We start from the raw sequence: 24,959 nt of genomic DNA, 5'->3' as shown, positions 1-24,959 counted from the left end.
TGTGTGTCAGAGTAAATGAAATTGACTAGAATTGACAGCATTAAAGCATTATGAGGCCTGAGTGTGAGTGTTATGGACAGCTGCAGTAAATCTGAATGGTAAAAACATTAACATCAGTTTGTCAGGGGGTCGCTGGTGTTTAGATCCAGGAAGAGATTGTTGTGTGACCTCAGCTGCGTCATTGCCACAACACCACAGCCATCCTGGGGCAAAATCAATGAGACTCAATCTGACAATTCAAACGCGTCTGGGAACAAGAGTTGTGCAAAGATCCGGCCATTACTGAAGCACAAACTAAACTCAGTGTGGCATTTAACCTGCAAATCTCAATTTCCTGCCAAATCAATCAACCCCAGTTTCCCATCATTACTCAGTCACTGATTTACAACGATTAACCGTAATGTCTCAGAAGGCAATCATTTTAAATTCCATCATGTTTAGAAGTGACTTCAGCCAGTGTGATGCAAAAGACACATGGGATATTTTGTGATATCAAGATATACAGTGAAATAACTGGATTTTGATGTCAACATTGAAGGATATAGTAGGCATTTTCTACTTGATTTTAAAATAATTTTATTTTTTATTAACCCTAATATTTTTATTTAAAAAAATGTGTCCTACCTATGCATGATTATATGGCTAATTACAATGAATTAGTTGAATTAAGCATTGTTTGTTGCATTGTTGTTTTTCCTGCTGTCAGAATTTATACTCTCAGAAAAGATCTGTAGTATATTTTGTGTGTGCGTGTGTGTGTGCATGCGTGTGTGTGTGTGTGTGTGTGTGTGTGTGTGTGTGTGTGTGTGTGTGTGTGTGTGTGTGATGCTTTTCGCAATACAAATAGTTTTAAAGCAGCTTTACAGAAAATAAGTAATTAAATATTAAAATCAAGAAACCAGGTGACATATGACACATGCAAAACTCACTGCGTTCTCTCACACAATGCATGTTACCGAACAGATTTTGTCTGCTGGCCAAAACACATTCAGGTTCAACAGTAGCAAAACTGCAAAACGTGCAAAAAAATTATAGTCAAACACAAAACATCCAAAGCTACAAAATGTTTGTTTTTTCTCATCTGCCTCATTCATTGGCCGCAATGTAAAGAAGTGCAGTGAAATGTCCTGTGCGTCTTCAAGGTCGCCCTGCTGGACTGTGAAACAGGTAGATTGCATAATTCTGAGAACAGAATGGAGTGGAGTGTAATTTTGATGAGTTTGCGTGTGGTCGTGTCTCAGGAAGCTGAGGGGACACCCTGTGTGCCGGAGCCATGAAATTTATTCATAGTGTGCATGTTTTTTCCACCTCCCTCTGTATGGATTTACAACCACCATAATCAATAATCAATTATGGCTTTTTATGAGAACACTATGTGTTTTTTTGGCAATGATGTTCTGGTTCGAGCCAAGAGCCAAATACTTCACCTCTAAATTGTCTCTAATAACTTCATGGTACCAATCTTTATTTAGTAGATGGTTTTATCCAAAGCTGATTGTAAAACTGTTATTTGTTGGGTCATGTTAATGATATTAACAAAGACAACTTTGGATTTTAATAATAAATTAGTCAATGTAGAAATTATCATTAACTAAGATTAACGAATGCTTTAAAGTGCTACTATTATGCTTTTTCGAAAATGACCTTTCATGTAGTGTGTAATATAGCTGTTTGTGAACATAAAATGTTTCAAAGATCAAAGTGCACAACAAATAAGGTTATAGTCTCCTAAAAGAAACGAGTCGTCAGCAATTCCAGTCTCACTTCCTGTTACATAACCACATTTGCCATCGTTCCTGCTCGTGTCACTGTGTACCCATTGCTGAGGAAGAGCTGAAATTCAGATATGGTAATGGGGATTTTGTTTCCACAACTCGCTGTAAGTTCACAATCACAAAAGACTGGACCATCTGACCAATCAAAGCAGAGTAGACCAATCAGAACAGACTGAGCATCTGACCAATCAGAGCAGAGTAGACCAATCACAACAGACTGGGTCATCTGACCAATCAAAGCAGAGTAGACCAATCACAACAGACTGAGCACCTGACCAATCAGAGCAGAGTAGACCCATCACAACAGACTGGGTCATCTGACCAATCAGAGCAGAGTTTTTTTTTTACCTTGGATGCATGTAAACCTATTATAGGAGACTCCCAAATAAATTTAGAAACCTTTAAAATAGCGGGCACTTTAAAAGTATTTTTTATTGTTCGTTCACATTAACTAATGCAGTTAGCTCATGTTGACAGCTGGAACTTTTTTGTAAAATGTCACCAAGAAAGAAACTGTGTAAGAAATGTGTTATATAAATACCTAAAACAATCTACAGGAACAGGCTACATTCTACACATCAAAGTTGCATAGAAATAAAGCAAAATACTGCTATAGAACAATTTTGCAAGCAGATTCAGCTTCAAGTTTTCCAAACATTCCTTCATCATAAAGCGTTCTGCCCTCTTCTGACCCACTGCACACTGTAAGCACTCCTGTGACTCCAGCCAGCATCTCCACCTGTTACACTTAACGGAGACCAGCCAGTAAGAGCTGTGCGTGTAAACCTCACTCCCCTGGTCTCAAGAGACACACTAGCGGCTGGCGGTAGAGGCTGCGGCCTTTAGCGTCCTTCCCATGCCTGAGAACCGTAGGGGTCACACACACACACACACACACACACACACACACACACTCACCCTGCTGAGCTGCTCCAGCAGCCGATGGTTCTGTTCTGACAGCTCGCTGATGGCTCGGCTCTTGTCCCGGTCGGCCTCCCGCAGCTGCACCTGATGTCTCTCCAGCTCCCCCTGCAGGTGTTGCACATCTGTCTCCAGTTCAGCCACCCGGCCTTCCCATTCACCCTCGCGACTCTCCAAACGACGACGCAGCTCATGTTTTTCCTGCTCCAGGAGCTGGAAGAGAAACAGGGTCACTGACATTTATTTAGAATTAAATGCTTTTTAAATTCCAATTCAATTCCTGGATGTGAGGAACTAATCATCTGGAGTTGCCAAAGTTTGCCAGGTTAGATCAAGTCTTTGACAGATATAGTCAAGTGGCAAATAAACTAGCAAGGCAATAAAACTGAATGTTTTGTGAATGAGTTGAGTTGAGAACTGAATGAGTTACACTCCCATTCACAAGTTTAGGGTCAGTATGATTTTTTCATTTTAAGAAATTAATACTTTTATTCTGCAAGGATACATTAAATTGATCAAAAGTGACAGTAAAGACATTTATAATGTTACAAAAGATTATATTTCAAATAAATGCATATTAGCACATATTATAATGATTTCTGAAGGATCACGTGACACTGAAAATTCAGCTTTGATCACAGGAATAAATTACATTTTAAAATATATTCACATAGAAAAAAGTTACTTGAAATTGTAATAATATTTCACAATATTACTGTTTTTACTGTATTTTTGATTAAATAAATGCAGCCTTGGTGAGCAGAAGAGACTCTTTCAAAAACATTAAAATATCTTGCCAACCCCAAACATTTGTATATTTGTGAAATAATCTGTACTAAGCACTTTTGGACAGACAGAAATTCTAATTAAACTTCTGTTTATCTGTGTATTATATATAGCAGTATTAGTTCTAACCCTATTAGTTCTAAGCTATTGTGGCATCAACTATTTTAAATAACCCCGCCCCTATTAGAACAGCATGTGATTGGTCGCCTTACATGTTGGTCATATGGTCTCTTCCTGTCTAAGCGAGGCAGAAAAGCTGTAATGCTAGTTAGACATGTGGATTTGATGGTTTGAGAGGGTCAGGCAGGTTCAGTCCCGGGCACCTCTGAGAGCGCTAGATGTAATTGCAGAAAATGAAATCTGGCGCTGATTAAAGCCCGTGAAATCCACTGTGAAGGCTATCAAACTAACTAACCGTAAGAAGTCATTTCAATGTTGATTACTCGCTTTTGTAAAAGAGGGTGTTAATATGAACAAATACGGATTCCGCAAATGAAGAGCGATTGTCAGAAAATATAAGTAAAGAAAGAAATATATGAACTACTGTAGGATGTAGATTAAGACGAGGGGTTTAAGTCAAAGATGTGAACCGGGCAGGAGAGACAAGTACATGGAGAACTGCCAGGAACCTGTCGAGTATCTGGCCCTCGGACGGCTGAAAGGAGCCAAAGCACATCAGCTTTGCTTGCAGCATCGCTGAAAAAACCATCAAAGCCCATATAGGCCTGAACGAGGTTCAACTCAGTCAACGTCTTCACACAGTCTGCATTCAGTGACAGTAAACGCTTCTCAGATGCAGTCTTGACAAACAGCAGCATGTATGGATGACGTTAACTCTAGTTCTAGTGTTTTCACAATGTCAACTGACATTATGACTGTATAAAAGAGATAATAATAAGAGTCTTAAAAACCATTAGCATTTAAGATGTGTGGATTTATGCATATTTGTGCAATTAGTGTTGAGAGACAGGTGGAGTTGGGAACTCTTCGGGAGCTCAGCATGAGGAATAATGTTACACACTGGGAGACTAAACGTGTTCAAGTCATTTAAATGATTTGCTTTCTTTCATCATGCTCTTAATATTATGATACATCCTGATTAATAATTAAAAAAGCAGACTGACTGCACACCCATGTAAACAACACATGCATGCAAAATCAATCACAGCACTACTGATAAGCAAAGTATTAAATTACAATCTTTAATTGGTTACACTTTATTTAATGTGACGTATAGTTACATTGTAATTACTCAAATAAGTCATATATAATAAACTACTTTAGAGTTATGGTTAGGGTTTGGTTTATGGTTAGTACTTGTAACTATGAATAATTTACTCTTATTAATATAGTAAGTACATGTAGTAATGTGTAACTACATAAGTGTTACCAACAAATTTACTTTTACTTTTCATTTTCTATTTTCAGTTGATTCAGTCCCCTTCCCAGCATGCACTGGGACATGACAAGTTTTATAGTTTACTAGTAACTTTTCGTGGGTGAGGTCAGGATGATTTTGTTTTTCTAAAAAAAAAAGTAAGTGGGTTACTCTAGTCGTGTTTCATGTACCAAAAGTTGAGGTGTGAAGGAAACATTTTTAGTGCTGTAATATGGTTTTTCTTATAAATATGTAAAGGTTAATGTGTGTGTGTGTGTGTGTGCGCGCGCGTGTGTGCGTGTGTGTGTGCGCCGTGCGCGCTAAAACCAGAATTATAAAACATTCTGCAGAAAACTTTAGGAATCCGACGGCAGAACTTATGGCATGTCAACTTGACTTATTAAGTTCCAGACTTTTTATTAAATTTTTTTTTTATGCAAACTGTTGGGCAGTGTATAGGCTACACCCAAGTGGAGTTTTAGAGCTCCTCACCTCCAGTTTGTCGTTTAAATCCTTGGTAATTTTGTCATATTGCTTTGTGAGGTCTTGGTTTCTTTCAAGTAGAGCTTTGCCCAGTTTAGCAGCGAGGACCAAGTCCTTCTCTTTCTGCCGGAAGAGCGACAGTAGATCAGAGTCCTGTCCGCTCACAGGTGTCTCTGAGGCGGATACCTCCAGATCGTCCTCCCGTTCCCCGGTGAGCATGGCCAGCTCCTCCTCCAAAGCCATGCCGAGCCCCCCGGGCGCGGTGTGTATCAGCGAGAGGGTCTGATATTCCCCGGTGTCTGGCGAGCTTTGACGGCCGGGATCGAGCGCGAGTTCCATGCGGTCGCTGTCCAGCGTCGGTGGTGCTGAAATCGCGCTGCGCAGGTCGAGGCAAGACGCGGACATCGCCGGAAAAACGACAGATTGAGCGCTTTAGACCCGGTGAACCCGCGTTAGTCCTGGGTCCGGGTGACCTGTTTGGCTCTGGGTCGATGATAACGCCATTGAAATGGGTAAATCGTTTCCAGTATGGTTATATGAGCTCTAATCACTGTCTTGCCTCAACGTCTCCAGTGACAATCAATCTATCATTTAGCCCAATAAAATCCATCAATCTGTTTAGAACACTCTAGAGATGGCTGACCTTCACGTTAACCCCCTTTATGATCACCGTCCAGTCGTTGTGTCCACTCCAGAGCACCGGGGTCCCGGTTATTCCCCATTATCGTCGCCCCTCGCTCACATCCCTGGCCTATACGACACACAAATACACGGATTTCTCTCGTGCGCGAGCCTCCTCCCAGCCCCGCGCGCGCTCTCTGCGTCCGTGACGTCAGCTAATCAACCTGCTCCTCGTAGCCACCCATTGGTCGATTGTGATAACGCCATATGCTATAGAAGAACTGGGTGAAAGACATGTGAATGTTGCTGCTGCTGCTGATGGTGTGATGGGAAACACAGTCTGTTCTGGATGGTTAATGACCTCTCTCTTATCTTATCTCTCTAGATAAGCTCAAGACTGATGTGGCCTTTTCATAATATACTGTATATTATTTGGTTTACCCAATACTGCTTCAGAGTTGTAGTTGTATCAGCTGTACACACACAAACACATACACACACACACACTTGGTTTAACTATCTTTGTGGGGACTTTCCATAGACATGATGGTTTTTATACTGTCCAAACTGTATATTCTCTCCCATTGCACGAACCCACCCCTAAACCTACCCATCATACAAAACTTTCTGCATTTTTACATTTTCAAAAAAAAAAAACCCATCACTTAGTCTGATTTATTATAAGCTGTTTTCCTCATGTGCACCAAAATATGTCCCCACAAGGTCAAACATTGCTGGTATTAATCTTTCCCCACAATGCACACATATTGCAAAAAGAAATCTATTTAATTTTTTTTCCTATATCATATTTTACTTTTTCTATTCTAACAAGGACAATTTCAAGTTATTTGTTGTATATTCAAGTTATTTGACAATATTTGTTGTACTACCTTTAATACTTGATTTTTATTTTTGTCTAGATTATGACTGTATTACAGAATGAGAATCTAATAAGTATTGTTATTGAAATTAATGAGACTACAAACAAGCTCAAAAGTATAAAACATCTGAATACAAATCCGAAAATGTATTTTTTTTTTATAATCTCATGATAATCTCTTTATTCTTTTTTTCTTTGCTTTTTGGTCTTTTTATGAGAGAATAATTGATATTGTCAAAAATATGACAATATGATGCAGAAATTCATAGATACCTGAAATTGGAAGGTAGTTATCTTTTAGGTCTCGTCAATGAATGTTCCAGCAATGAATTCCCTAAGACATTATTTGTATTTATTACAATATTTGTTTATTTATATATTTAATTACAAAAAAATATTGCAGGATTATAGTTGAGTTCAAATAGTTTTAAACTTTGTTTGACCACCGTAGAAAAATGTGCCAAATGACAGGAATGTAATTATCATGACAGCTGCACACAGAACGTCATTGTGTTTTGAAAGGTTTGACCTCATTATTATACAGTGAGGTTTCCGCAAGATCATACAAATACCAGATTACAAACATTCAGATTACTAGAAGCATTCCCCAACAGCAGCACATCAGTATACTGTCGGGAAAACATGATTCCCAGTGATTCAATCTGCTTGACTACTGATCTCATTTAATCTCATCTCACAATATTGAGCGCAATCATGACAGTAGTGTGAGACGCCTCAGTGCTTCAAGCTAAAGCGCTTGTTTTCTAATGGTTCAGTGCTCCTCTCTCGCCATGTGATAAATGTGTTTCAGTGAGAGATGGAAACGTACAGGAAAAGAATGAGGGATTATCGAGAAACAAAGACTGTACTTGTGGACCATAATATTGACATACAAAGGAAAGTGGGTCACTGTCATTCCAGAGCACAAACCCCAGAACTGGCCATTCAATCACTGTAGGCTCATTTACTGAAGGATGAACGGCAGGAAACAACATGTTTGGAGGAGGAGGAACAGGAGCTTCAGGGGATTGAAGCTGCCTTTTGTAATCCTTGTGATTACATGCTTGATGGTCAATCTGCTGAGTTTTTTGCTAAAATCTGCATGAAACAGAAGTTGCGATAGTCTTTTCTTCCCGATTGTGACGTGTATTTGAGTGAAACGGCTTCTGGAACAAGAACAAATGCAGGGCGGGGCTTGTGTTTGTTCGTGGGGAATTGATTGGATGGTTGTGGTTTGCTATTGGTGGATCTCATGTGAGTGACAGGTTGCCCCGCCCTCGCGCCAGTAAACACGTCATCAGAGAAGAGAAGAGATGTGCTGCAAGAGGGAAGGGAAGTTATTTTAATTAAATGTTAAATAATTAAAAAAATAATGATGTGCATGGATAAATCATCTATAATAAATACTGCAGTATTCCATAAAAACAAGAATTGTCAATTTTGATTTCATGGAGACATTAAGAGTGTTTTAAAGCACTGCAGAATCACATATGAAATTACAAATTATATTTGGATGTAAAGATATTTATTATGATACTAATTTTTAAGCAGGAAAATGGTCAAGTGAGAGAAGAAATAATGAATTATAATATTATTAAATAATAGAACATTTAAAAGAGGAAAAATAAAGCGAATGCTAGGAAAAAAATGTGTTGTTCAGCAAAGTAAACAAATGAGCCATAAGTAAATAAAAAATATGTAGGAGAAAAATAAATAGTGAATAAATAAACATGTTTATTTTTGTTGTTGTTGATAAAAATGAATATATATAAATTAAAATAAAAAAGTGCTGTTAAACAAATGAGCCCCGCCTCCACTCACTCACTCAGCACAGAGATACACTCGTTGACGATCACACGTTGATCTGATTGGTTACAAGGTAGTTTGACGTCAGAAACACCAGCGATTTCAAAGCGTGTTTTTGGAGTTTTAAGGAGAAAATAATGGTGTCGACTTATGAATTTACACATGGTTTGTCTTAAAGAATATTAAAAACGACCACATAAACATCTGAACAACATTAAACACTTGATTTTCACCACATGGAAATATCAGCAGTAATTTTAACATCTTTTTGTTGAATCATTATCTGGTCTGCCAAAATACATTTCCATACAAAATTAAACTTTTAGGCAGTGTACAGTATTGTGTGTGTGCAATAAGCAGTAACAGCCATGAATCTAAACCACAGACATAAAGAGCAATACTGCCATCTGCTGGAGAACAAGTGCGCTTAATACATCCTACAAAATGCTGAACTCTTTCTTCTGAGTCAGCCTTAAAAAGTGCAAGAGTGATACATTTATTCATGAAGATAATGTGAATAATTAATATATCGCCTAAATAGCTGCACCAGTGTACAAGGCAACATCATAATTTGTTCCATGCTAAAGCAACGTCCTCTGAATGCATGCTAAATCTGTACGTTACTACACATTCAGTTACATTTTTACAATTAGAATATTTATTACATCCGTTTCTTAGGTTGTATGGCAATACATTTTTAATAGGCCTATGAATTAATTTACATATCAACTGTTCAGTGGCATCAGTTTAATTTGCTTGTTTGTTGCTCTTGAAAACTCTGGAGGACGCCAAGCTCTGATGATTATTATTCCAGTCTGATTGATTTATGATTCATTTGTGGAAGCTCTTTGCTGAATACATTAGCGTTTATATAATGCTCTGAGTCATAGTCCTGAACTAGAGACTATCCCCATGCTCTCTTCCTAAGAGAAAATACAAAGACTCTCAATGCTGTTACACAATCCACACTTTTACAGATGTGCTGCTGAAGAAGCATCTTCTCAATCTCAAGCATACAGCACTTATATAAGCAACCCAATCTTCCCGTGCAATTCCTTCCTAACCCTTTGGAGGGAGCTGTGCTCTTCCTCATCTGAACATATTTTCCCATAGTCATTCTGCTGCTGAGTGCAAAATAAAGATAATTTATGATTTCATAAAGCACAGCCTTATGCCACATTCATACAAAATGATAAGCTTCACTGCTGGTTTTAACTGATTGAAGCTGGTCTAAGCAGTTTTAAAGGGGTGGTATAATGCCCTTTTCACAAGATGTAAAATAAGTCTCTGATGTCCCCAGAGTGTGTATGGGAAGTTTTAGCTAAAAATACCCCACAGATATTTTTATATAGCATGTTAAAGTTGTCACTTTTTTAAGGTTAGCAAAAACGCACCGTTTTGTGTCTGTTCCTTTAAATGCAAATGAGCTGCTGCTCCCGGCACAGGGGGCGGAGCTTCAACAGATCGCACTCACACAGACATGCACTGAAAATTTCAAACATTAAATTTTTTTGCCTTTTATGTTCAAATCGTATTCAGACAATGATGGAGAGACTCAAGAAGAAGTGACAACATGTAGAAGCAACAGGACATTTCTGAATGGTTAGTTGATGAATTTATGTAGCTGATGTGTAGTTAACTTCTAGTCATTGATTAGCATATTCTGTCTTGATAATCTATAAATAGTGTTCAGGGGGCGGGGTTTATGTAAATTCTAGGGTTGGTGATGTCACTAACCCGGGAGGAAGCTCGTGTAGTCTCTACCAGCTGTTTGTTGTAGTCCTTAAAAAGTGATTTCTTTAAAAGCAAATATCTCGCTTTGCTTTAAAATTTGAGCGTAGTAACTTTGCAGATGTTGAAATGCTCAAACAGCAACATTACACACTAACTAAAGTTAGAAAAGTCAAATCATAATCACCCACCCCTTTAAGCCCGCTGTGAAGGCCTCATCAACACGACAGCCATCGGCTCTGATCCTCAACTAACTCGTCTCCATACCAGCGTGACTCTGATCTTCAACCAGATGGAACTGGATAATATTCTGAATGTTCCGATCCAATCTGACTTCTGACCTGTAATTCTGCCTGAATCATAATCATACACTGTTCGTTCATTGGCCAGAGGAGAACTGAGCGACTGAGCCTGGGTTCTCCCAAGGCTTTTTTCTCCATTTTGTCACTTATGGAGTTTTGGTTCCTTGCCACTGTCGCCTTTTTTCGCCTTTGGGCCAGCTTTTGTCTTGCTTAGTTGGGGACATTTAATTTAATTTAATATTCAACAATATTATTGATCTGCCTGCATTGACACCATTATATGAGAACTGAACTGAGCTGGAGGATGACATCACTGTTTTCTCCAGAGCGGCTATGTATAAATGAACAAAATTAATAACTTTTTTACAACAGAAATTTTCTTCTAGAAACAAACTTTGTTGCATTATTTTAATGTTATCTCTGTAAAGCTGCTTTGAAACAATCTGTATTGTAAAAAGCGCTATATACATAAAGGTGACTTGACTAAAGACCGCAGCCTCTAGCATAACTATATAATCAACTATTAAGGACATATTTTTTTTATGAAAATGTTGTTATATTACATACAATTTAAAGAAAAAGTTACTGCTGTAATCACTTGCTCATAAAGAATATCACTGAATAATGCAGTGTTTTTGAACCAATCGGTTGAATGAACGATTAAATGACTCACTCAAAGAATGCTGAATGCGGATCCACATACTAGCATACTAATTTTAATATTTTTGCCATAGAAAGATATAGGGAAAATAGTAAGAGTAGTGTGGTAGTATGCAGCCCTGAATTCAGGAGAAGTTTCGTTCAACAAATCAGGTCTTTTGAAAGATTAAATTGCGTTAATGATTCGAAAACTGTCACTTGGCGCCACCTACTGGTGTAACATTGTAACCTGCGAAAAGAGTCGAGTAGAGTAATGGCCCTGGGCATGTGGAAAGGTGAATTGCTACAACAGAAACTAACCCCTAACCCCTAACCCCTCCTCACCCCTAACCCTACCCCAAACCCTGACTGACAGCTTTCACGACCAATGAACAAGACCTTTCTCCACGCCCCAAACTTTCGTCACGCCCGCAGATACACACACACACACACACACACACACACACACACTTGGTTGAAATCCCCACCCAACAGGCTAATCCGCAAACTTGACAGTCTGTCTAATAAAACGTGCAGACTCAGACAACAGGAGCGATACAAACGGTGAAATAGTCCCAACGCTGTTGAACTGTGATATTCGCGCTCTTGGATCTCCGCCCAGTCAATTAAATATACATTTATTCAACAGGTCGTTTAAGTACTCTAATTTGATTGGCCAAGAGTTCGTCAGCACTTGGACGTTTCACTGTTAGTATCGCTCCGCTTGTTTGTGTTCGCCACTTCCTGTATCTTTCTTTGGCGTTTTTTTGGGGACTATTTCCAGTAAAACAACAACAACAAAGACATTCACTAAACAACAGCACTCTTGCTCGCCTAAAATTTATGAAATATTAAGTTGGATGAACACGCAGCTGAAACAAGTAAACCCCAACACCACAAATTGCCATTTTGTCGTGTTTTATAGAGCTGGTGATGGAAATGTTTTTTCTTCTTCCATCCCACACAAACAACTTCAGACTGCAATTAATCAGCAGGTGATCATTCTCTTTCTCCTCGAGACTCTATCATTGCACACTTTCACAGCAGACTAAGAACTTCTCAGTACAAAATTTACACCAGTGGATCCACCAATTTGTTTTTATATCCTGCTACACTTGTTCAGGTTACAATGAACACTTGAATAGAATAAATACTTAATCCACAAATAATAATTATTTTAAATTAATATAATTTTCTCAGTGACTTATAATAGTGATCTGACTTAAACATCAGTCTGTTTATCATACAAAGCATCACCTGACATATGTACCACTTATGATGCTTTTATGACACATTTATGCTTCTTTTTGTCCATTTTTTTAAGTTGACAATTATGGTACAGTATGTATAAGTTGTAAAAAAAATGCATTTGTTATACAGTAAATTACTTTTTTTTTCTTCATTTAAAGGTATTTGACAAATCATCCCAACATGTCATCTGACTGCCAAACAATCATCATTTCGGGTGAGTAAGATCTTAAATCAATAACATGAAATATATCCATATGACATTTTGATATTTTCAGTCATATGCATGCATCATGCAGTGATGACATGCTATGATGTAAATGGGAAATGACGTAATTGTTTGTCTTAAAATATGAATAGAAATCACACTTTTTTTTCCACAGTCCACCATTTCCCTCATACATACTCCTCTGCCATTGGCTCAGATAATAGCAATAGCCTGTTGCCTGGTAACATCAGTAGAATAATGCTTGTGTTAGAGAGAGAAACACTGCTTTTGTGCCTCTGTGTCCCTGTTTTCCTTTATTTTTCTAACAATAATGTTTATACTACACACCCATCTAAATTTCTAACAGCACGCCCACTGATGATGGTCCTTTATATGAAACGAGGACATTATTTTGCAATCTGTTATCAGTGAAATTATTTAGCAGCTTGATATGAATCATAATGCAAAAGCTGACAGCAAGCATCACATCACATGCCAAAACTTTGAAATGCATATCGCACTTCACTGGCTGTCACAGTTCTTCTCAATCGCTTTGGCTCAGTTTTTGAATTCTCAAAACAATAAGTTCAGATCTCCAAACTTGTTCACGTCAGATTTGAATTTCTTATTGATTCAAGCATGTTTTTTGGCACATGTGTGCAAAAGAGTAAGTATAATTGTCTACAATTTGCACAATGATTAAATGCACATGGCTCGTTGATCAAAACTGATGAGTTGATTCCCAGTGAAATTGTCAAACTCTTCACAACTTCTAAACATTATTTCATCGTGTGAGCGTTCACATGCAAAATGATCCATTCAAGTATCAAAATCTGTCGGAAATGCATGTATATTCCATATATACCTATGACATTGGTTGTTTGTAATGTCTTCCAAATTGGCAAATTTACCATTGCAATGAAATAGGAATCACAATCTTACCAATCAACCAATAAAGTTACATATGCTAAATGGAGTTTGCCCACCCAAAACAGATCAGCAGTTTATTTTTGTAGAAATATTACATGTAAACTGAAAATTCACAGTGAATTTTGAGTGACATATTGAGACCAAATGTCCATTTTCTTTTTGTGTACTACACAGTATTGACTTTTCCTTGTACATTTTTACCTGCTGCTGAAATCTGTACGCAAGAGCATTCATCAAGCCAAAACTGACATTCTTGTACAGTGTAGAAAACAGAAAATGAAATAACAAATATTTCCATTGTAAAAAATAAATAAAAATACATCTCACATCTCACACAATGACAAAAATACTTTTTATCTTGGTGGCATTGGCCAATTTACTGACACATTAACTAGGTTTTGAAGCATGAATTAAATGTTTTGTGTGAGTACAGTAACAACATTTTGCAGATGCAATAGAGTTCTGATGTTCCAGCAAACAGTTGTGACATTTGCACTTGCAGTTTAGAGACTGTTTCGCTAAATTTGCCGAAGCGGGTGAGAAAAACTGTAATGAACACTCTCTCTCTCTCCTCAGTCACTAAGTCATAGAGTGGTGTAAAATAAGCTAGTCTTTCATTAAGGAATGTGACGGTCCTTAGATGTGAAATTGACTAGGACAACTGCAGCTTTAATGAGTTTTGGCTGAGAATGAATTCATAAAGAGTTCCTGATGGCAGTGCCAACGGCAGCTAATGAACACGTTCATTTGCACAGTCGAGTTTGTCATCAATGAACATCATCCAGATGTAACTCGGTTAATGCCAGAACGGCAGCTTTACTGGAATCAGTTCGAGGAAAACATGACATGTCTGGAAAAGATGTCATGATGCCATTTTAAAGTTTGTCAAAAGTTGAACTTAATGGAGCTCAATGATGCCGTCATACTAAGATCATTATGTATGTCCTGGCAGATTATAAATTATATGAATGCTATATCAATATTCATATAAATAGTGCAATCATTTTATCTAGCTTTTATCTGACTTTCTGTTTAGATAGATAGAACAGAGCGATAGATAGATAGATAGATAGAACAGAGTGATAGATAGATAGATAGATAGATAGAACAGAGTGATAGATAGATAGATAGATAGATAGATAGATAGATAGATAGATAGATAGAACAGAGTGATAGATAGAACAGAGCGATAGATAGATAGATAGATAGATAGATAGATAGATAGATAGAACAGAGTGATAGATAGAACAGAGCGATAGATAGATAGATAGAACAGAGCGATAGATAGATAGATAGAACAGAGTGATAGATAGAACAGAGCGATAGATAGACAGATAGAAAGAACAGAGCGATAGATAGACAGATAGAAAGAACAGAGCGATAGATAGACAGATAGAAAGAAAGAACAGAGCAATAGATAGATAGATAGATAGATAGATAGACAGATAGATAGATAGATACTATAGTATAGATAGATAGATAGATAGATAGAACAGAGCGATAGATAGATAGATAGATACTATAGTATAGATAGATAGATAGATAGATAGATAGATAGATAGATAGATAGATAGATAGATAGATAGATAGATAGATTTTCCTCAGAATATAAAATATGGAAATCAAATAATTATGGGCAGAAGCAATGAGGCACAAAATGTCTGAACTGGAATCAGATGTGGGGAGTAAAGATAAATATCGGTTCTGAGGGAGAGAGAGAGAGAGAGAGAGAGAGAGAGAGAGCTTCAGCGGTTTCAACACTGAGTCAGTCTGCTTGTATTACTGTGATTATAGAGAGCTTCTGCAGTGGAGAGAGAGAGCGAGTGAGCGAGAGAGAGAGAGAGAGAGAGAGAGGTGTGCACGATTCACAGTCTTCTCTAGGATACAGCTCGCTTCCCTCCTCGTCTCAGTGCTTCTCTCTCTTCCCACTCAAGTGTATCTGATCCGACTCTCCCGCACAACTCTCCGAGGATGAGTCCTCCAGAAAGCTCCAGCCACAGATGCCCGTTCCCCAGCTCATGGCTGCCCAGGACCACTCAACTCTCGTGGGCTTCCCTGGTGCGGACCTGCCCTCTCTAAAGTGGATCCTCAGCAGAACCCAAGCTCAAGCGTGGCTCCTTTAGGGTGAGTATCAGTGACAACATTTGAGTTTGTTAACAACCGCAGAAAGAGAGGGAGAGAGAGATTAAGGACGTTTGTGTGATCTTGGCTTTGTTTGTGTGTAAACAATGGCATTGCAGTTCAGTTTGCGGTTAAGGATCATAAATAAATGCGACTCCTTGTTGCATATTGTCATTTGTGATCTTCCAAAAAGCTGAGAATACGTCCAGGTGGCGTCTCAGATGGGTGCAGAGAGACTGTTGGTGCCAACACAGATGCCAACACACTGTCAGCGTGTGAACTCTGCGAGTGTGTGTCATGACACCAGGTCTGGAGAACAGCACCACTGCACTGGACATCAGAATCACAGCGCAACACAACCACTCTCGTTTCGTTTCGTTTATTTATTTATACATCACCTCACAGGCTACCACAGTAGGTCCAAAGTGCTGTACATTACAATAAAAAGCAAAAGAACAACAAGACAAAACATAAAAACATCCATGCACTAATGTACTAAAATGCCAAGGAATACAAATACGATTTTAAGCGGTCCTTAAAAACAACTTTCATTTCAAGATCAACCTTCATTTTGCCTTATTTTGTAAGGATTTGATCAAACTACTAACGCTAAGTGTATAAGAGCAGCGTTTGTTCTCCAGACATGAATGATTCCTCAAATCAAGGTGTGCTGGGACTTTCAGATGCATTATATTCCCCCGCTGGAACTTGAAACAGGTGGAAAAATCCCAAAGGAGAGAAATCCCCGAGTCTTTTGACCCTGGCGTCCGCGTAGCAATGTCACACTGGCATCGTGACAGCGAGTTTTGCACCACTCACACAATTTTCCTCAGCGAAATCATGTATGTATTGATTCCTGGCGGTGTAGTTCAGGTAACTGGTGTGTGCTGTGTTCAGATACAGTATGTGGGTGTTGTGAAATAGAAATGTATGAGCAAAAGAGTTGCAAGAAGGTGACAGAATGGACTTATTTCTATGGAAACAGCATATCCCTTCACTTTCCTCCATCTCTCTCTCTCTCTCTCTCCCTCTCTCTCCCTCTCTCTCTCTCTGTTTCTCTCCCTCTCTCTCTGTCTCTCTCTCTCCCTCTCTCTCTCTCTCTCTCTCTCTCTCTCTCTCTCTTCCTCCCTCCTTCCTCTATGCACCGCTACTGAAGACTCATATAAATGTTTTTCTGTTTATAATCAAGCTCATCGGAAAGAATTCGATAACGTTGTTTGGTTGCATCTTTGGACGATCATTTTTGACACTTTCTGTTGAATTCGGAATGCCAACAAAAAAGTTACCAGAAAAGATGAGCTCGGACACGCCCATAACGCATCACTTCCTGTGTTCGCCTCATTCTGTTGCTGCTGACGCGAAGTCCTTTAATCCGGCTGTTGGAGATTTCAGGGGGAATCGTGTCTTTCTGTCGCTCAAGCTGTTATTAAGCCACTTAAACTGTCTGAATCTCGCACTGGATTGGCTCAGATTCAGAACACACGCTGAAGCAAATAGATGAACATTTGGGACTTTGGGACCTTGTTAAACAACCTACTAATATTAGTATATTTAGTCAGTTCAGGTCTGAATTGCTCTCATAATCCTAACACTCCTAATAAACTTTAATTTGGATTTTTCTCTATTAGACAACATCTACATTATATGTAATACAGGCTCAGTATGCAGAGATCAGTATTGCATGATTCTGTAATTATCGATACAGTATTTGAACGGTATTAATGATATGCAGTGATTTTAAGGACACCGTGATCCTCATTAACATTAAAGCAGGGCTGTCTGAAAGTGTAAGTTTGACAGTGAGATGATTTCATGCTGCAGTCTGCGGTGTGTCGTGATGCTCACGCTCAGTAATCCTCGAGAGCTTTTCATCCGCTCCCAAACACAATCCCACACACACACATACAGAGAGAGATAACTGATTATTATTTTTGAGAAATAATAATGTGATTAAAGTGAGCACTCAGGCACATGTGTTGATCAGTGTGGTCGTGACTGCAGCTCAGCATCCATCGAGTCGAGCAGAAACGGACTGTTATCTTCACAAACAGAAATATCTTCACTTTATTGGTGTGAATGTCAATGACACCTGATGCATGCATGTGCATGTTTGTGCATCTATTTACCTGTCTGTCCGTCTGTAAGTGCGTCCGGGTTTAAGTGATCTTTCAAAACTTTTTGTTTGTTTATTTATTTATTTTAATTGGTGCATAATTTATTACTTTATTTATTAAATTTGGTTCATTATTATATGATTATTACATTTTATATATATATATATATATATATATATATATATATATTATTATATCATTATTATATACGGATAATTTGTTAATTTTATTTATTTTGTTAATTATATTGAATTTATTATTTTATTTTAATTTGTTCAATTTATTTATTACTGTTTTGTTTATTTTTATAACATTTATTTATTTTAATGTGTTCATTATAGTGCTGTCAAATAGATTAATCGCAAATCATTATTTATTTTTTTTAAGAATTTATTTTAATGTGTTCACTATAGTTCTGTCAAATTGATTAATCGCAATTAATTAATTATTTTATTTATTTTATTTTATAGAATTTATTTATTTTAATGTGTTCATTATAGTGCTGTCAAATAGATTAATCGCAATTAATTTTTTATTTTATTTTAAAGAATTTATTTTAATGTGTTCACTATAGTTCTGTCAAATTGATTAATCGCAATTAATTAATTAATTATTTTATTTATTTTATAGAATTTATTTATTTTAATGTGTTCATTATAGTGCTGTCAAATAGATTAATCGCAATTAATTTTTTATTTTATTTTAAAGAATTTATTTTAATGTGTTCACTATAGTTCTGTCAAATTGATTAATCGCAATTAATTAATTAATTATTTTATTTGTTTTATAGAATTTATTTATTTTAATGTGTTCATTATAGTGCTGTCAAATCGATTAATCGCGATTATATATTTACGCACACAGTAGAGATGCGCGGTTGGCGGTTACAGCCGCGGACTCCGCGGATTGGGCGGATGACGTGACGAAAAATAATATTTTAATTAAATTCGGGCGGGTGGTGGGCGGTTGAACCAATCAAATGAAAAATATATGTATACACAAATCAACGGATGGCGGGCGGGTGCGGTTTGGAAAATTGGTCAAAAACGTTGGTGCGGCTGGATGGCGGACGGATGATGATTTTTGTGATGCGGTTGCGGATGAAATGATAGCCCATCCGCGCATCTCTAGCACACACACATATATTATATAATCGCAAACTTTTGTGTTAGATGCGATTAATCATGATTAATCGATTTGACAGTACTCATCACTCAGTTTTTTATTTATTTTTATTTTATTGAATTTATTTATTTTAATTTGGTAATTTTATTTATTTAATTAGTTCTAGCCATGTCAAAGAATGACAGTCAAGTGTTAGACCTGTTGTACAGATATTGAACTTATCAATAGGATGACTGACCTCCTCTGTCAATCAGATGAGCTCGTGTTCACGTTGATGTTCCAAGATCAGTGATTTAATATTCATTCTTGCCTTCAGCATGTCAGTGTGTCAGAACTTTGAAAAAACATTCTGCTTTGAGAACGGTTGTGATTTTCACCCCCTTCGGTCAGAGTTTCTTTACGGCTGAATTTCTCTTATTCTCCCTCCCCAAGAGATCAGTATTAGCCGAGAGATCAGAATAATTAAAACATGTCTCCTCCTGAAACACTGTGTTGATTTTCTACATATTAAATTATGCATCCAGCTGGCTTCAGAAGTATAATCATATTTTTGCCTGACCATTTGCATGTTCTGGTTATGTAACCTACGGTATGTTTTATGGTGGATGCAGATTGTGTTCATTTTGAGGGAAAAAATCATGAAATACTGTATTACATGTTCACCTCTCACCATATGTGACCCTGGACCACAAAACCAGTCACATGGGTACATTTTTTGAAATTGAAATCTATACATCATATGAAAGCTGAATAAATAAGCTTTCCATTGATAGAATTGTTAGAATAGGACAATATTTGGCCGAGATATGACTATTTGAAAATCTGGAATCTGAGGGTGCAAAAAAATCAAACCATTGAGAAAATCTCCTTTAAAGTTGTACATTATGTTGGCGATTGTGCTGCATTCACTCACAAAAATAAATGTTTTATATCTTTACGGTAGGAAATGTACAAAATATCTTCATGGAACATGATCTTTACTTAATATCCTAATGATTTTTGGCATAAAAGAAAAATCGATAATTTTGACCCATACACTGTATTGTTGGCTATTGCCACAAATATACCCGAGCGACTTATGACTGGTTTTGTGATCCAGGCTCACATATATGTGATAATCTTTGATCACAGATTAGTTCACTTCGACACTTCAAATGAAAATCAGACAGAATTCATATTCATAGTTGAAATCATAATCATCAAAGTTCTTTTTTGAATGTAGTTTAATTTAGTGAATCATGTTCGTAGTTAATAATGTGCTTCTCATGGTTAGTGTGGTTCCTCTGCTAGACACCTCGAACACACATCCACTAAAAATCACTAAAACACCAGCTGATTCTCAGAAAAGTGAAGAGAAAAGACCTTTGAGACACACAGAATACACTTGATCTAATGCAGTGACATTTTCGGGGCCTTTAGACTTCAGGAAAAACTGATGGTGCATATAGTTTCATCTCATAAATAACATCTGTGTGCATGCGAGGATGTGATGCACTCATTGGATGTGCAGTGTGTGTATTTATAACACCTGTAGTCACGGGTTTGAGTCTGTAGCGCACGTTTGAAAGCGAGTCACGGGACTTTCAGCAGGTTTTACATGTTTGGTGTGTGTGTGATCCTTCAGGCTGCACGTTTCTGCGAATGTGAACATGAGTTCATACGACTGCTTTGGGTTTGGAAAACGATTCCATAAGCATCTTTTGGGTTTTGTGTGTGTGTGTGTGTTTTGTAATCTATAAGCCTCCTAACGCTGAATTGTAAAGCTTCAGGCTACTGAAAGGAAAGCGAGAGAGAGAGAGAGAGAGAGAGAGAGAGAGAGGGAATGATATGGAGGAGTAGAGATGCTTGTGCTTTTATTAGGAGCTCTTTTCTTCTGTCGTTCATTTCTCCTCTCCATCTCCAAGGATGCCAAGTGGAGAGTGGCAGTTAGAAACAGTCTGTGCATATCTAATATGATTGGGCTTGTTAAAAATAGACCGCACTATACGCTCTGTGCTGAGCTCGTATGCACGTACAGCACACAATACTTACAGTTTTGTGGGATTCGGAAAGCAAAATGGTAACAAGGATTGCGGTATATGTTCTCGTTCTAGAAACCAGAGAGTATTTGACTAGATGAAAAGTTCAAGATGATCAGTGCAAGATGATTAATATTGTTTTAGTTTAGTTTTATGTCAGAGAAATGCTGTTCATGAACTCTTCTCAGTGCCGCTTGTGTTACATGTAAAAAAAAAAAAATTCTTTTACTTTAATCCTCCCTTATCGGGCTTATGCTACTCTGAACAATGCCTGAACTGAGCACTTCTTGCATTGTTTTTGCCTCTTCACGATGACTCGCTTAATTTAGTCCTAAATTGTAAGTCGCTTTGGACAAAAGCGTCTGCTAAATGACTAAATGTAATGTAAATGTTCAAAAGTTTGGGGTCAGTAAGATTTAAAAATATATCATTTGGAAAGAATCTCTTCTGCTCACCAAGGCTGCATTTTTTTTAAATCACAAATACAGTAAAACCAGTAAGAATATTGTGAAATATTATTACAATTTCTATGTGAATATATTTTAAAGTGTGATTTATTCCTGTGATCAAAGCTGAATTTTCAGCATCATTACTCCAGTCTTCAGTGTCACATGATCCTTCATAAATCATTCTAATATGATGATTTGATGCTTAAGAAACATTTCTTATTATTATCAGTGTTGAAAACAGTTGCGCTGCTTAATAGTGGAAACTGAGGTCAGGATTATTTGATGAATAGAAAGTTCAGAAGAACAGCATTTTAATGTAATGCTGAATAAAAGATGTTTCTTTAAAAAAAAAATCAAAAAAAAATCTTAATGACCCCAAACTTTTAAACGGTAATGTAATATTAATGACTCCTCAAATTGTGCAGCTTGTGTAAAAATCTAGTTTGATGATAAAATAAATGGAAATGAAATGTGTCCTGGCATCTCTTACTCTGATTTGCCTTTAGTTCTCGTTGTGTTTGGAATCGAATCATGTGCAATATTATAATTGCAGTGTTTAATTATTTATTGTTTGTACTCATATTGTTGAAGCTTCTGAGATTTGCGCCGAAGAGTTGGATCAATTTACACATCTCTTGGCTTAATTAGAGCTGAAACGGTGCATTTAATTGTTTCGCTGGCTTTGTGGACAATCATAACAACAGTTGGTTTTTTTTAGTTTAGTTTACTATACAAGCAGAAGTTTCAGCAATTTGTTTTGGTATAATTAAAGTCTAAATGTGGTTTCTTGTTGCTTTTCTCAACATCTCCCTTTTTTATTTCTTCCAGAAAGGGCAAGTTTATTCAGACCTCGTCTTTCAGCCTTACAAGCTCACCGAGACCAAGACCTTTATAGAGCCGAAGCTTTCAGACTGCTAGAGGAAGCGTAGACAATCATATATAAAGGTACGTCTGCTGCACTACACAGTGAAGTCTTATATTATTTTATGGATGATTCAATCCCTCAGGCGTGTGCATATTGTCCTTGTTGTTTTGGAAGATGGAACAGGAGATTTCAAAAGTGCAGCGCAAGATGTCGGACCTGGAGTCAGTTTTGCAGCAGAAAGACGTGGAGCTCAAGGCTTCAGAAACCCAGAGGACCATTTTAGAACAAGACCTGGCCACCTACATCACAGAGTGCAGTGTGGGTATACTGTCCAGATGTGGAAATGTGCCGTGATCTGAATTGCACTAATTCGTTTGTGTTTGTGTGTGCCTTTCAGAGTTTGAAGCGCAGTTTGGAGCAGGCCCGCATGGAGGTGTCACAGGAGGATGATAAAGCCCTGCAGCTGCTGCACGATATACGGGAACAGAGCAACAAACTGCAGGAAATCAAAGAACAGGTTCGGATTCGATGCACTTTTTCATTTCAGCGCTTTTGACAGTGTATATCGGCCCGGAATCGTGCTCTATACCCTTAAACAGTAGCCTGGAAATCCAGACCTAAATCTGAAAGGTTAACGGTCTGGCATCGACTAATGAAAATCGGCCAGCTCGAGGGGCGGCACCAAGCATGCGTTTGAAAATCTCACTGCACGCAATTGGATAACACTACGACCAATCACAACAAGTTATCGCTTAGCTACCAGCAGAGCTAACTGGTAGATTAGACTCGTGCCGTATCCGGTCGGCAAAACAGCAAAAACGCCCTTCTTGCAAAGGAACGATTCGAGCGCCGTGTTCTGTTCCTCTTTTAGATAAAAAGCCAAGTCTAACTCGTTCATTGTAGCGGCCAAAGCCGTTTCAAACAACTGGTGTTCATCCATAGCCATCTCGCAATGTTTACTAATGACTTGGACGTCACAGCGCTGTCGTCTTCTGTTTAGCTCTCCTCTGGCCCGCCTATATCAGATAACCCGATGTGATTGGTGCAGCTCGGATACAGGGACATATTTAATGAGCATCATTACTCGACGCCAGCGCAAACTCGCTGAGCAAATTCAACTTGTGCTCTCGCGAGAACTCTGGATTTCCAGGGTACTTAAATAGGGCATTATTTGAGGGAACAGCCATGTGTAGTGGTGTCCGAAACCATAGTGCACATTATCGAGTGCACTCATTTAATCCCACAATGGCTCGACGGCTAGAGAATACCCATAATGCACTGTGAGAGTGGTGCCCTCAGCTGAATCATCCATCCATTAATTTTCCAAACCGCTGGTCCAATGTGGGTACAGCGTAATATCATACTGGTATAAATATATATAATATACTTTACTACTAGTTATAGCATGAAATAAACATGAATGAACATCAGAAGGTATGCTAAAAGATACAGTACCACTTACCCAAATCCGTATCATGTCTCATGTCTCATGTAATCGCTCAAATTAGTGTTTCAACCGTGGAAAGACGTCAATAAAACAGCTTGTAAACAGTATGTCACATAACGTCACATTTACCTCAGAAAAGCCATTCAGAGACAGAGCGCATTTAGGCCACGCCCACACCCAGGGGGAAAATAAACCAACCGTCCCCATTGACTTTGCATTGCGAGAGGCTGCCTCCTTGTCATTTCTTGCTTCTAACAAAAGACAGAAAAATGCCTAAAAGCTGCTGTGTGACAAGGTGTACAGCAAACAAGCTAAAAAACACAGAAATAAGTTTTTATTAGCTCTCGACCCCAAAAAACGAGTGTTTAGGACATAAAAGTGGATACAGGCAGTTGAGACAGAGCGTCACGTGTCTCATGACTCTGAGAACTAACGTACGCCCGCTGGAGGAGACCGTAATCGGCAATACAGGATAGTTTATCTTACAGAAATATAATATATAAAGCTGACATTTGGATATTTGACTCACCAGTGACCAAATGTTTAACTTACTGCACACGTAGTGTATTTTTAGTGCATACTGAGTGTCAGGATCCCACAATTTACCCATTCGTTCCAGCCTGTATCCACTTTTATGTCCTCAAACGCTCGTTTTTTGGGGTCGACAGCTTATGAAAACTTATTTCTGGGTTTCTTAGCTTGTTTGCTGTACACCTTGTCACATAGCAGCTTTTAGGCATTTTTCTGTCTTTTGTTAGAAGCAAGAAATGACAAGGAGGCAGCCTCTCGCAATGCAAAGTCAATGGAGAGCGTTGGTTTGTTTTCCCCCTGGGTGGGCGTGGTCTTCAGATTATGACGCGTTGCGCTCTGTCTCTATTCAGCGACCGTAAACTCGTTAGTCAGCTAGAAAAATGAACTCTAGAGAGGAGCATTTTGCTAAATATATGCACCATATTACAAATTCATTGTAATTTTTTTCTGTTCTTCAATATTTAATGTATATTGGAATAAATCTGTCGAGTTTTTATGACAGCCACCAAAAAACGAATTGGAGTAGAAACATAATTATGCAATTATAAAGTTAGCATTATAACTTTATTATTATAAAACGT

The 24,959-nt window shown here is 37.9% G+C and overlaps 2 protein-coding genes across 7 annotated transcripts in view; one reads left to right on the top strand and one right to left on the bottom strand.

The window, feature by feature from the left end:
* bicdl1 (BICD family like cargo adaptor 1) overlaps positions 1 to 6,113 on the bottom strand; it is a 41,975-nt gene extending 35,862 nt beyond the window's left edge. For both annotated transcript variants that reach the window (XR_014625399.1, XM_084388968.1), the window contains exons 1-2: positions 5,353 to 6,113; positions 2,694 to 2,909 (exon numbers count right to left, since the gene is read on the bottom strand). Coding sequence is in view for 1 of the 2 variants with exons in the window: in XM_084388968.1 (XP_084245094.1) it covers positions 2,694 to 2,909; positions 5,353 to 5,748 (612 nt within the window). In the remaining variant the exon portion in view is untranslated. The remainder of the gene's footprint in view (positions 1 to 2,693; positions 2,910 to 5,352) is intronic.
* Positions 6,114 to 15,587: 9,474 nt separating this feature from the next.
* Positions 15,588 to 24,959, top strand: part of citb (citron rho-interacting serine/threonine kinase b) — a 60,571-nt gene continuing 51,199 nt past the window's right edge. For 3 of the 5 annotated variants that reach the window (XM_084388594.1, XM_084388591.1, XM_084388592.1), the window contains exons 1-4: positions 15,600 to 15,832; positions 22,364 to 22,480; positions 22,575 to 22,718; positions 22,798 to 22,917. In XM_084388594.1, coding sequence (XP_084244720.1) covers positions 22,575 to 22,718; positions 22,798 to 22,917 — 264 coding nt within the window. In that variant the 5' untranslated portion in view covers positions 15,600 to 15,832; positions 22,364 to 22,480. Of the gene's footprint in view, positions 15,833 to 22,363; positions 22,481 to 22,574; positions 22,719 to 22,797; positions 22,918 to 24,959 lie in introns of all 5 variants that reach the window. The other 2 variants (XM_084388593.1, XM_084388595.1) reach the window with 2 other exon arrangements.

Source organism: Rutilus rutilus (genome assembly GCF_951802725.1).
Source record: "Rutilus rutilus genome assembly, chromosome: 19".
In the NCBI taxonomy this organism is placed as follows: Eukaryota; Metazoa; Chordata; class Actinopteri; order Cypriniformes; family Leuciscidae; genus Rutilus; species Rutilus rutilus.
The sequence above is the reverse complement of the archived record's forward strand: the minus strand, read 5'-3'. Positions and strand labels throughout refer to the sequence as shown.